The sequence below is a fragment of the Pogoniulus pusillus genome, chromosome 8 (genome assembly GCF_015220805.1).
Source record: "Pogoniulus pusillus isolate bPogPus1 chromosome 8, bPogPus1.pri, whole genome shotgun sequence".
NCBI lineage: Eukaryota > Metazoa > Chordata > Aves > Piciformes > Lybiidae > Pogoniulus > Pogoniulus pusillus.
Window position 1 is genome coordinate 38,317,309 of NC_087271.1, and position 12,590 is coordinate 38,329,898.

The following is a 12,590-nucleotide window of genomic DNA, read 5'->3' on the forward strand; positions in this document are numbered from 1 at the left end:
CGCGCCGGTTCCGCCGCGCCGGCGGAAGGGGCGGTGCTGGCCCCGGCGGCTCCGCTCGGCGCTGTGTGGGCGGGGCGGCAGGGCGGAAGGTTCCAGAGGGGCCGCGGAGCCGCTGCCGCCGGGCGACATGGCCTCAGCGTGGGAGGAGGTGAGGCGGCTGCATTCGCCTTGCGCTCTGCTCTCGGGGGGGCTGAGCGGGAGCGGGGGGCAGCCCGCGGGCCCAGGGCCGGTTGGGCCTTGCGGCGTGAGGGGCAGCGGCCTGGCTGCAGCTGGGCGGCGTGGGAGCGGGGAGCCTGCGTGTCCGGGGGGCCGCTCGGCTTGGGCGTTGGCGGGGGGCTGTTGGGGATGGCTCCCGGAGGGGGTGCTGGGCGCTTTTAGCGTCATCCAGAGCCTCCGGCAGAGCCGTGTCGATTAGAATCAACCAGGTTGGAAGAGACCTCCAAGCTCAGCCAGGCCAACCTAGCACCCAGCCCTGGCCAAGCAACCAGACCATGGCACTAAGTGCCTCAGCCAGGCTTGGCTTCAACACCTCCAGGCACGGTGACTCCACCACCTCCCTGCGCAGCCCATTCCAATGCCAATCACTCTCTCTGTGCAGAACTTACTCCTAACATCCAGCCTGTACTTTCCCCGGCACAACTTGAGACAGTCGAGCTTTTGTCGCTTTCTGTTGTGCTTTAATTGATGAAAGCTGAAACCTTGAAGTGTTTGCAGTAGTGGTGTGAGCTGTAGACGAGCAGTTGGTCTTGATGCTAAAAGTCTCTTCCAACCTCAGCAATTCTACCTTTGTGTATGCTGGTTGAAGGGTATAATGCTGTCTGGGGAGTGAGGAACGGATGGCTTCATGCTCCACAGCCGATGAAGGGGGAAACGAAAGCACCGGCTTGATAAACCTGAAACTGCTACATCTGGGCAACATGGAAGTGTTATAACTGGAAGGGCTCAGCTCTGGACCTTGCTCAAAAAGAAGTGTACTTAACACACATTTGTGGTCTTGTGTTCTTGAAACAGTTACAGAAAGATTTGGAGGAGGTTAAAGAATTGCTTACGAAAGCCACGAGGAAGCGAGTTCGGGATGTCCTGATGACAGAGAAACACAAGCTAGAGCTAGAAATCAAGAATCAGCCTCCACCGAAGCTGAAAGATGTGGCAGAGGAAGAAAAGTTGTCCCTGGGAGGGTACACAGTGAAAATAAACAATTATGGTAGGATTACTTTTCTGAGTGCTTACCAGAACTTGGGCATCTCTCTGAAGAGAGGGCAGGGTGGCCTTGGTGTGAGTTGCAGCTGCCATTTAGCATTGTGGAGTAGAAGCCTTCTGAAGTATTTATTTTGTACTGGAGACCTCATGTTAAAAGCTACTGCATTCTTACTGTGCTATCCCAACCACAATATGTTTGGCCACCAGTACTAGTGAGATGCAGTGATGATCCCTGCTGTACCAGCTTGTGTTTTTACATTCCCTAGTGCTTAGCAGGAATGAAAGAGTGAGATTTGCCTTCTCTCCTTGCTGTGTGGGTGAAAGGAGAGGGAATTGCTCAAGATACTCATTGTATGGGGAGCAGGGGGGAAAAATAGGTCATGGAAATTGCAGCAAAAGCGGTTCCTTCCAATTCCCCCTGCACAGACAGAGTTGCTCTCCTTTTATTCAAGCTGACACATGTTTTTTCTCAGAAGTGGAAGAAATTAGGGAGCAGGGACATGTGTGAGGACCTCCTTTTCCTCTCAAGGTATTCCTGAATCATTCAGGTCTTTCCCTTCTGTCTCTGAAGATTGTTTCAATAAGGCAGACATCCTAGTCATTACTAGAGGACATGAGGAGGAAGCTGGAATGGAATGTGTGAAGTTTACGGAGGAAAGGTAGAATTTAGTCTCTTCTTTTCACTTGCAGCTTGGGATCAGTCAGATAAGTTTGTTAAGATTTACATCTCTTTAAATGGAGTCCAGAAGCTTCCATCTGAGAACGTGCAGGTGAATTTCACAGAGAGGTGAGTTCATCTTCTTGCACCACACCACAAGGGAGAGCATGGGTGGAAAGACACTCTTGGAAATGCAAGACTTTGTTGAATTCTGTTCCTTTTCAGCCCTTAAAGCCTCACAATCTCTTTTTTTTTTTTATTAAACTTGATTAACAGTAGCTTTTAGTAGCACTTCACACATACAGTACATAGAGTATAGCTCTTCCTAGAGAGTATCAGGGTGTTTCCACTTTAGAGATGCTTGTTGCACCTCGTCAGACTTGGCAGGATATATAGTGCTAGTCCTGTTTCCTGATAGTGGTAGAACTGAAGGGGAGGTCTACCTTCCCAAGGTTGTAGGAGATAGTGAAGTAGAAAGAGATCTTGCTTTGTTGTTGGACAGATCCTTCTAAGTCATCTAATACAGAAAATTTGAAAGCTTTGGGAAGAAGGTAGTTCAAGCCTGCTGACATGCTTTCCCAAGAAATATGCCTACTAAAGGGCTTTCAGATGTTGTTTTTGGTGCCAAGGCAGAATGGTCTTAAAATGATGGAAATATTTTTTACCCTTCCTCCTCCATTTTCTGGTTCCAGGTCGTTCGATCTGCTAGTGAAGAATCTGAATGGGAAGAACTACACCATGACCTTCAACAACCTCATGAAACCCATCTCTGTGGAAGGCAGCTCTAGAAAGGTCAGTGCACCTCAGCTGTTGGAGGACTTTAGGCCTCTCACAAGTACTGTGCTCATTGCCTGACTCTAGTTCAGGAGACTTGGCACTGTTCTTTAGTCCCTCCCTTCTGCCTGTAAAGTCTCTTTGTTGTGAACTTGACCTGTAGTTCTCACAACTGTGGAATTATTCTCTGGAATCCTTGGGCTTCTGATCCAGATGGTCATGTCTGGCTTTTTTTTAATAGCTCTAACAGGAATTTGGAAATAATTAAAGAGCAAATTCCACTAAGTGCTCATTAGCATCATTGTGCTTCTTAATACCTCTGAGAAATTCTTTGCAGTTTTAAAGTCTGAGAGATTTGTCAGCAGACTGAAATCTTGGGAAGTTAAATCACCACAATACCCAGGGCAGAGTCTGAAGCCTGCTCTGCCTTCAGGAGGCTGCATTGCTCCAGAATTGAGTGCTAGTAACACCTTATGCTGACAGCTGCAACTGGTGGTAGCATCCATACTCTGCTACTCACAGGGCTTAGGGATGTCTCAGGCATCTTGTGTGTGTTGTATGCTGCATGTAGTGACATCAGATGTGAAGAAATGGTGGTTTAACTTGAAATTGCCCTAAAACTAGGACAGTATAAAAATAAACTGACTGAAATAAATGAGGGTGATGCTCTGGTGATTTTTAACACGGCGTAGAAGCGAGCGGTCGTCACGTACTTGCTGAGCTAAAACTCCAGCAGCCTCTCGTCTGCTGTGGCACACAGGAGTGCTTTGCAAAATATAGGTCAGGGTTGCAATTAAACAGGGCTTTGCTCATAACTTGGAAACATACTGCAGGATTAAGCAATGCCCTGAAACTAGTTTCATTTCCTTGGAGAACTACATTGGGAGAGACTCTACCTGAACATGGTATTCTTGGAGAAGCCTAGTAAATACAGCCACCCTGTACCTGACAGTGCTTCTGGCATCCTGGGAATCACCAAGTGGTGTTTCTGCAGCAGTGTATGTTTTTCTGTATTGGTACTGTAGTTTTGTACTAGTTTTATGTTAATAACACCATTTAAGTTGTCCACAGCGAGGTTAATGCTTTGAATATGTTCATTTCTATATGTGACATAATAGCTCATAGCTAAGCTAAATGCTGCAGGGATTTGTGAGTATAGGAAGAGGTCTGTGTTCTCAGCTGGCTGTATTCATCATGGCTGTGAGTAGCATCTCTTTGTGAAGCATTTTGAATGTGTGCCTTGCTGTTCTACATACAGATTAAGACAGACACGGTCCTCGTGATGTGCAGGAAGAAGCGGGAGGAAAAATGGGACTGTCTCACTCAAGTGGAAAAAGAAAGCAAAGAGAAAGAGTAAGTGTCTCTTCAGCCCTCCATCTCGTTTCCCATTCCTTGCTCTCCACATTGTGTTAGGACTGCCAGGAAAGCAGCTCCATAACGTGCTGACCGAGTTGCCATTCTGGGGCACAAGCCCCTGAGAGGTTTGAGAATCACAGGGTTGAGATTATTTTTGTGCCAGTAGGGCTGGCAGTGGAGGAGATACACTTTGAGTAGCTCTCTGCCGCTCTTCTACTGTTTTCTTGCTGCTGCTGAAGGCTGCATTATAGGAAGTATGATAGATAAGACTTGCCCTGACAGTGCCAAGCCAATTAGAGCTCATAGAATCAGCCAGGTTGGAAGAGACCTCCAAGCACATCCAGTCCAACCTAACACCCAGCCCTGTCCCATCAGCTAGATCATGGCACTAAATGCCTCATCCAGGCTTTTTCTGAACACCTCCACTACCTCCCTGGGCAGCCCATTCCAATAGCAAATCACTCTCTCTGTATCCAGTTCTGGGCTCTTCAGTTCGAGAGATTAATTTCCATTTTGATGGCTGCATTCATGACAAAAACTGCTCTAAGGAAATTGACTTTCTGTAGGTTATTTTATATAGAAATATATATATATGCTCTGCAGCTATGTTGCTGACATTATTTTGTCAGCTGTGTATGAAGCATCTGTGCAAAAATCCCAGCATCCTTAGGGCAAAACAGGTCTTTGCTTATACAACACCTTGAGCTAATTTGTATCCCTTCAGGTGCTTGGGAGTAATCCTGCAAGCACCTGACATGTAAGGATGGTAAATTACAGCAGGAAACATTTGGGGACAAGAGACACTTTTCATATATATATATATATATTACTTTACAGTGCACACATTTTTATCCAGAAGAGGTAGTGCATGCACATCTCTAAGCATAGCACTACTGATTTCTCTCAAATCCTATGGCTGCCAACAGCTCTTTGTTTTGTTTATCAGATGACTTGCTAAAACTGATTAGTAACTGTACTAACCAGTATGATGAAACGAGTCACTTCAGAAATACACCTCCTGCTAGGGTCTGAGAGAGGTGGTTAGCCTGGTGCTTGGGGAACTTGCTCCCTCTGCTGAGCTGTGTTGATCTAGTTGTTTTTCACATAACCTACAGCTATACCAGGTACTACCTCGAAGATTTTAGAAGCAGAAGAGAGGCAGTTTTGCTAGAGATGGAACTGTGTAGTCTGGTGATGTGGGGTGTGTTATACCCAGGCACTTATCATGTGGGTGTTACTGTTACAATGTCAGCTGGCTGCTTAAACTGAGAAGGTTGCTTTGAAATGCAAGGTGTTAGCACAGGTTTGTAACCTCGGGAGATGAGAAAAAATGGGGAGCAGAAAATGCTTTTTGGGCTGTGAATGTGGCCACTTCAGAGAGCTTAGTGATAATTTTTCTATTCACTCATAACAGCACAGACAGATACTGGAATTTTCTGGGTCTTCTATATTGCACTCCTGCTTCCTCAAATTCTGGGTGGTGCTTCCAGGGATGTGTTTAGTGGAGAATGCTTCCCGTTATCCTTAGTGGGCCAGCTCTAAGTGTGTAGTGCTCAAATTGCACTTAGTTTAAGGGTACACTTTAGGATTCCCTCTACTCAGGAGCTGACTGAGACTGTTAGGTAACACAATTAGTGGTTTGGGTTTTTTTCTTTCTCCAAATTGCTGGATATACCTGATGTATGTATTCATCTTGCAGGAAGGCTTCCTATGACACCTCAGATCCTAGTGAGGGGCTCATGAACCTTTTAAAGAAGATGTATGCAGAAGGGGATGATGAAATAAAGCGCACCATCAACAAGGCCTGGGTTGAAAGCAGAGAAAAGCAATCCAAAGGGGACATACCAATGGATATTTAAAAGTACTCTAAGGGCCGCCTTAATACTGATCTTCCATGTGAGATAATGCTCTGCTGCAAAGATCATGGTTTACACAACCTTCTTCCAAGCAAAGACAGTCATTTTCCATTTCAGGTTGGAGAAAATCTTTAAATAAAATAGCTTATAAAGCATTTCCTTCAGTCCAAGTGGTTCACCATTTCCTGAAGAGTGGAGCACAGGTATATCCTTGCTCCTTCCTGACGAAGTATCTCAGATGAGTTGAAGCTGAGAACAGAATGTAAAAGAAAAGGAAGCCTAAACCAGGAGGAGTCAAGTCCTCTGTTTCAAATGACAGCTGTATTCAACTGGTTGCTGGGGCTGATGTCATGCTCACTATGTGGGGTGTGGGTTTTGATGCGACATGGGAAAGCAGGGTTAAAGCATGTCACAGAGGGAGAAACACTAAAGAAAGCAGAACTTCTGTCTCATGCACTTTACACCATACTGTTTCTATTCAACTATTAATCCTGTGGTTTTAAAATGTGGTGGTTACTCTCAGAAACTAATTACTGGATATTTAACTTGGTACAAATTTTGAGAACAGGTCTTTAGTGCCCTTGCTGTGACCTCTTTTGGGGTGTCTTTGAGGTGGCATGTCACAGGAGAGTCAGTTTACCCTGGCTCTAGCGGTGTATGAGGAAAAGAGACAAACTCTACTTCTTCCTATTGAGAGTTTTAAGCTAGGAGTAAGAAGTGTATTGCAACAGCTTACACTTCAAAATTTACTCTGCTGGGAGTGGTGGGTTGCTGTTGATTTGCTGCCTGCGTGGCTTCATTACTTGTTCTGTTTATTGCAGGCTTTCAACCCCACTGCTAGGGAGAGGATGGAGCAACCATTCCCCATTTAGTGCCCTGCTTTGAAGAAGAGGGAAAATGTGAGCTTAGCAGCAAGCCTGTTTACTGTTTCCTTCCTGCTTCCTTCTTGTGTCTCCCAAGGACAGAGTTGTTTGATGTTACCTTACAAATTAAGGAAGCCATCACTCTCATTATGGTCTGGGCTAGGACTTATTACCTTGTTCCTAGAGCACTGCACTATAGGAGAGAAATATTAGCACGCTGTAGTTTCTTGTAGGTCCTCTCTCCACTTTGCTTGTTAATATTAAGTCTGTATAGCAAGTATCTAAACTTGAGGCCATGTTTTATTATCTCTTCATGATCACCCTTGTTCATGGCAGAAGACCACTTTGCCCTGTTGTACATTTATGCTTTTACCCAAATGACCATGGTGAACTTACCCTATGGTGGCAAAAAAACTTCTTAAACAAGCCTTGTGCTGTATGTCTTTATTTCTCACACTGCCCAGATCACAAACCTCAGCTTAAATCTGCAACCATCACGTTGTGACTTCTTCCCTTCAAAATCAAGCTGCCTCTCATGCAGATCAATTTAGTGCAATTATGCTGCTGCTTGTCAATGACAGCAATCGCAATCCAGAAAGCCGACGAATCAGCAAGGATTTTCATCCTTCCCTTGTTGGTCTGATACTGATGCAGGACTCACAGACAGGAATCTTATTTTAATTATCCAAAGGCACAAACTGGGCCTGGTTTGTGCTTCTACCTGAAGGCACATCTACCACATTGCTCTCTGTATGCCAGACATCTGAGCATGGTCAGCGAAATGGCGGAAAACGATTCTGCTGAGCCTCCAGCGCCGCTTCACTCCGCGAGGGCGGGAGGTCACCACACACCGATTTCGGATCCTCACAGGGCAGCTGTCCCGGGGTAAGGCAGCAATCTCCTTGTCAGCCACTTCCTGAAACAGGAGACCACAGCATAAGAGTTTATCTGGGTTGCCCAGATTTTGAGGGGGGGGGTTATTGCTAGACCTCAAAATCTAGATGTAGAGTAGGTAATACCACAAGGTGCTCTGCAGCCTCACCAGTACGCTTTGCTGTTTCACAGGGAACTTGTGCCCATCTTCACTTGACTTTGTGGGCAACCTAACACAAACACCCTAAACTTAACCTTACTACACAGGCTAAACAATCTCAAGCCCATAACTCTAGTTACAAAGTCAAAAATCTGCTTGTCTTTGGGGGCAGAATGGGTTAGTCCTTTAAGAGACACAAAACTTAAGTGTATTACAGGCTGAACGACTTCAAGACGTGAATTATAGTTAGTTAAAATCTGTTTGTCTTTCTCCTTGTTGCAGTGGGCTAATCCTTGAAGACCAGCTGAACTTATGTTCCCAGGTAACAGCTTTGTCACTAAAAGCCATCTCCTGTGATGTACTTCAGAAGGAATTATAGCACAAGGGTGACAGTGTCTTCTGATTGAGAAAGCTTAAGAAAGGTCCATGTAGAAAAAGAACTGGACTGTTTTCAGGGAGCACCAGGTAGCAGCAACTGAAATGCTGGAAGAACAAGTTAAGGCAAAAAGGAAGAGTCCAGGCAAGCATCCCTAACTGCAGCATTCTTAGTATGCTGTTTTCTGAAGGATGGAAGGGCTCAAAGAATCCTGAGTTCAGTCACAGCAGGAAGTCACACCTGGTGGTTAAAAGGAGGTCTGTACAAAAATGATGTTACCAGGGTGCAAAGCAATTGTATAAGGTTGTCTTCTAAAGGGGTGTTTGACTTCAAGGCAGCTGCAATATGACTTTCAACTAGTATTGGCAAAGTCAGTAGGACTTCTTGTCTTTAGAAAGTGTTTCAGTTACTGGGTTTGTCCAGTTGTGCATCTTGTCTGTGTCTATAGCTTTACCTATACACTCTAACTAGTACAGACAAATACTTGCAGGATTTTTGTGACCTATTTAATTCCTGTATTTTGTCCAGAAAGTAGCCTGTGCTTTTCATTTTAAGACTCTAAGTTTGGAGCCCAAATAACATTTTGTAGGGAAGGATAAAATCGTTTTCCTGGAGTCTTCATTCTAATTGTTGCTATGACTTAGTGATGTCAACAAGTTACAAAAGCAGTTGAGGAACACCAAAAGCAAGGTGAGCTGCAGCCTTTTTATGTTCTTCTTTCTGTCTTTTAAGGACATCCAGCAGACTAGACTTGCTAAGAGAATAGTAAAGTCTATATAAAAAGGCAGATTCATACACTTTCCTCACAGGATATTTAAGCATGGAAAGATCTCACCACAACTAGGCATGGCCAAATCAAATAGGCATAGGAGTATTTCTGACACCTGCAAATGCTTACAATGGATAATAAGGAAGGCTGACAGCAAGGCAGTGAATATGTGCATTTTTAAGACACCCATAGATGCTGCAGCTTTTCTATGCTTGTATAGCTCAGGAAAGGAGTAAAATTAAGCACTTCTAATTGAATAAATTGTTGGGTTTAGCTGAATCAAGCTCCCATGTTTTTTAAGTATGCAAAAACTTCTGAAGTTTATTGAGGAAATGATAAAAGTAACCATACAATTTTCTGTATCATCAGAAAGAAGGAAAACAGCTTTATGAATTTTAATCACAGTTGTGAGAAGACCGCGAGCCAACTTCCTATGCAGGGTTACATATACTGCTTACAAGAGCAGCACTGGTTTAAATACCAGAGAACCCAACACAGCCACCCCTAGTCAGGTGAATACACCCCTAAAAGGCAGAGGCTCTGAAGATACTGGGTGCTGGCAGTAACTATGCAATACAAGATTCTGTGTTCATGAGTTATGGAAATACAAGTGCTCATAACCAGGCATGGCCACTGGGCCATGTAAAGCTTCCTCTGTAGCCCAGCATGCATCACAGTGGTAAAAATGTGGGCCAGAATAATCCTCTCTGTCAATACAGACTGGAGGAGGAGGTGATAGAATGCAGCCCTGTGGAAAAAGACTAGGAGGTTCTGATGGATGAGAAGCTGGACGTGAGCAGGCAGTGTGTGCTTGCAGCCCAGAAGGCCAATGGCATCCTGGGCTGCATCAGAAGATGTGCTGCCAGCAGATCCAGAGAGGGGATTCTGTCACTTTGCTCTGGTGGGATCTCACCTTAAAGTACTGTGCACAGGCCTGAAGCCAACAATATAGGAAGGACATGGACCTGATGGAGCAGGTCCAGAGTACCACAAAAATGATGTGAGAGTTGGACCACCTCTGCTGTGATGACAGGCTGAGGGAACTAGGGTTGTTCATCCTGGAGAAGGCTCCAGGGAGACCTAATAGCTACCTTCCAGTACCTGAAGGAGCCCTATAAGAATGATGGAGAGAGACTGTTTACAAAGGCCTGTAGTGACAGGACAAGGGGGAGTGGCTTCAAACTAGAGAAGTGCAGATTTTAGATTGGATATTAGGAACAGATTCTTTACTATGAGGGTGGTGGAACACTGGAACAGGTTGCCCAGGGAGGTAGTTGAAGCCCCATCCCTACAGATATTCAAGGTGAGGCTCAAGAGGGCTCTGGGCAACCTGATCTAGTTGAGGATGCCCTTGCTGACTGCAGGGGGGGTTGGACAAGACCTTTGGGGTCTCTTCCAGCGCAGATCATTCTATGATTCTGTGTGGGCTCCTGCCTGGGTCTCCAGTGCAGGGCGTGTGGCCAGTACCTGGAGCTCCTTGGGCAGGATGGTGTTCTTCCGGATGGCATTGATCCGCAGCCTCTGGTCTGCATACTCGTAGGCCATCTTCCTTCTCTTGACGTCCCGCAGCATCCTCCAGTCCACGTAGTAGCCCCGCACTTGCCTCGTGCAGGACATGGGGAGAACCTAATTAAAACAGCTAAGTTTGTAATCCCCACTTGCTGCACCTAGTTTGCCGAAGTGTAGGCAAGACCAAGCACGAATTACTTCCATAAAGGCCTCTTTGTCAAGAGGGAGACCGACCCCCACCTCGCTACAACCTCCTGCCAGGGAAACGTGTCCCTCATCCCCCGCTTCTCCAGTCCCCTCACAACACTTGTTTTCCAGGCCCCTCAGCAGCTCTGCGGCTTCTTCGCGGCGCAGCTGCCGCCCAAGGAGCCTGTAGCGTGACTCGGCTTAGCACCCAGAGGCCAGCGAGGCCTTTAGGATACGGGAGCCGAGACAACCGGCAGCGACCCCCGCACCCGCGCTGCCCTTGCCGCGGGGCCAAGCACCCTGCGGCCTCCTAAGTCCCACAGCCCCCTCGCAGGGCCGCGCTCACTCCCTGGCTCCTTAGCCAAGCGGGACACGGCCTTGCAGGGGAAGAGGGCACGGAAGGAGCCGGGCTGACCTGCCGAGCGGCCCGCAGCGCCCAGCCCAGCGCGGCGGCCGCCATCGCCTCGGCAGGGCCGCGCATGCGCCGGAGCCTGGCGCCAAGAGGAAGCTGCCGCAGGGGAGGGGATGCCGGTGCCGGGCGGGGCTGTGCTGCCTGCGTCCAGGCGGGGCTGTGCTGCCTGCGTCCAGGCGGGGCTGTGCTGCCCGCGTCCGCCCGCTGTGCCGATGCGCTGTTTGCCTGTGCTTCTGCGGCCAGAGAGCAAACCGGCACAGAGGGCTGCGCTGTAGACTCTGGTGCTGCTGCCGCCAGCCTCTCTGGCGCTGTCCGACATTAGAGCAGGGGTCCTCAAACTACGGCCCCGCCAGGGTCCTCAATCCGGGCGCCGGCATTTGCAGAGCCCCCTTGCCCCCACTCCGCCCGGGGCTGGGGGCGGAAGCCAGGCAGCCGCTTCCTGCCGCTTCATCTGCTCGCCGGCGTCCCGAGCGCCCGCCGGGACTGCGCTGGAGCCAAACTATAGTCTGGTCCCCGACACTGCTGCGCTGGAACCAAACTATAGTCTGGTCCCCGACACTGCTGGGCTGGAACCAAACTATAGTCTGGTCCCCGACACTGCTGGGCTGGAACCAAACTATAGTCCTGCCCCTGACACTGCTGGGCTGGAACCAAACTATAGTCCTGCCCTGACACTGCTGGGCTGGAACCAAACTATAGTCCTGCCCTGACACTGCTGGGCTGGAACCAAACTATAGTCCTGCCCCTGACACTGCTGGGCTGGAACCAAACTATAGTCCTGCCCTGACACTACTGGGCTGGAACCAAACTATAGTCCTGCCCCTGACACTGCTGGGCTGGAACCAAACTATAGTCTGGTCCCCGACACTGCTGGGCTGGAACCAAACTATAGTCTGGTCCCCGACACTACTGGGCTGGAACCAAACTATAGTCCTGCCCCTGACACTGCTGGGCTGGAACCAAACTATAGTCCTGCCCCTGACACTGCTGGGCTGGAACCAAACTATAGTCCTGCCCCTGACACTGCTGGGCTGGAACCAAACTATAGTCCTGCCCCTGACACTGCTGGGCTGGAACCAAACTATAGTCTGGTCCCCGACACTGCTGGGCTGGAACCAAACTATAGTCTGGTCCCCGACACTACTGGGCTGGAACCAAACTATAGTCCTGCCCCTGACACTGCTGGGCTGGAACCAAACTATAGTCCTGCCCTGACACTGCTGGGCTGGAACCAAACTATAGTCCTGCCCTGACACTGCTGGGCTGGAACCAAACTATAGTCCTGCCCCTGACACTGCTGGGCTGGAACCAAACTATAGTCTGGCGCCTGACACTGCTGGGCTGGAACCAAACTATAGTCCTGCCCTGACACTACTGGGCTGGAACTAAACTATAGTCCTGCCCCTGACACTGCTGGGCTGGAACCAAACTATAGTCCTGCCCCTGACACTGCTGGGCTGGAACCAAACTATAGTCCTGCCCCTGACACTGATGGGCTGGAACCAAACTATAGTCCGGCGCCTGACAAACTATAGTCTGAGGGACAGTGTCTGCCCCCCTGTTTAAAACGTTTGAGCCCCCCTGCATTAGAGGGAGCT

At 48.1% G+C, this 12,590-nt stretch overlaps 2 protein-coding genes across 3 annotated transcripts; one reads left to right on the top strand and one right to left on the bottom strand.

Moving 5' to 3' along the window:
- Positions 1 to 34: 34 nt before the first annotated feature.
- Positions 35 to 7,133, top strand: CACYBP (calcyclin binding protein). 2 transcript variants are annotated; one of them, XR_010303133.1, is made up of 7 exons: positions 35 to 148; positions 1,012 to 1,204; positions 1,891 to 1,987; positions 2,551 to 2,650; positions 3,891 to 3,985; positions 5,688 to 6,047; positions 6,666 to 7,133. XR_010303133.1 is itself a non-coding variant. In XM_064148115.1 (6 exons), exons 1-6 carry the CDS (start codon positions 128 to 130, stop codon positions 5,845 to 5,847), a joined length of 666 nt encoding a protein of 221 aa, XP_064004185.1. In that variant the 5' UTR covers positions 35 to 127; the 3' UTR covers positions 5,848 to 7,133. The 2 variants fall into 2 exon arrangements, 1 of the variants encoding a protein (XP_064004185.1); XM_064148115.1 differs by having other exon boundaries at positions 5,688 to 7,133.
- Positions 7,134 to 7,136: 3 nt separating this feature from the next.
- MRPS14 (mitochondrial ribosomal protein S14) lies at positions 7,137 to 11,101 on the bottom strand. The gene is made up of 3 exons (XM_064148116.1): positions 10,996 to 11,101; positions 10,353 to 10,511; positions 7,137 to 7,623 (listed from the first exon to the last, which is right to left on the bottom strand). Exons 1-3 carry the CDS (start codon positions 11,059 to 11,061, stop codon positions 7,441 to 7,443), a joined length of 408 nt encoding a protein of 135 aa, XP_064004186.1. The 5' UTR covers positions 11,062 to 11,101; the 3' UTR covers positions 7,137 to 7,440.
- Between the last annotated feature and the right edge of the window lie 1,489 nt (positions 11,102 to 12,590).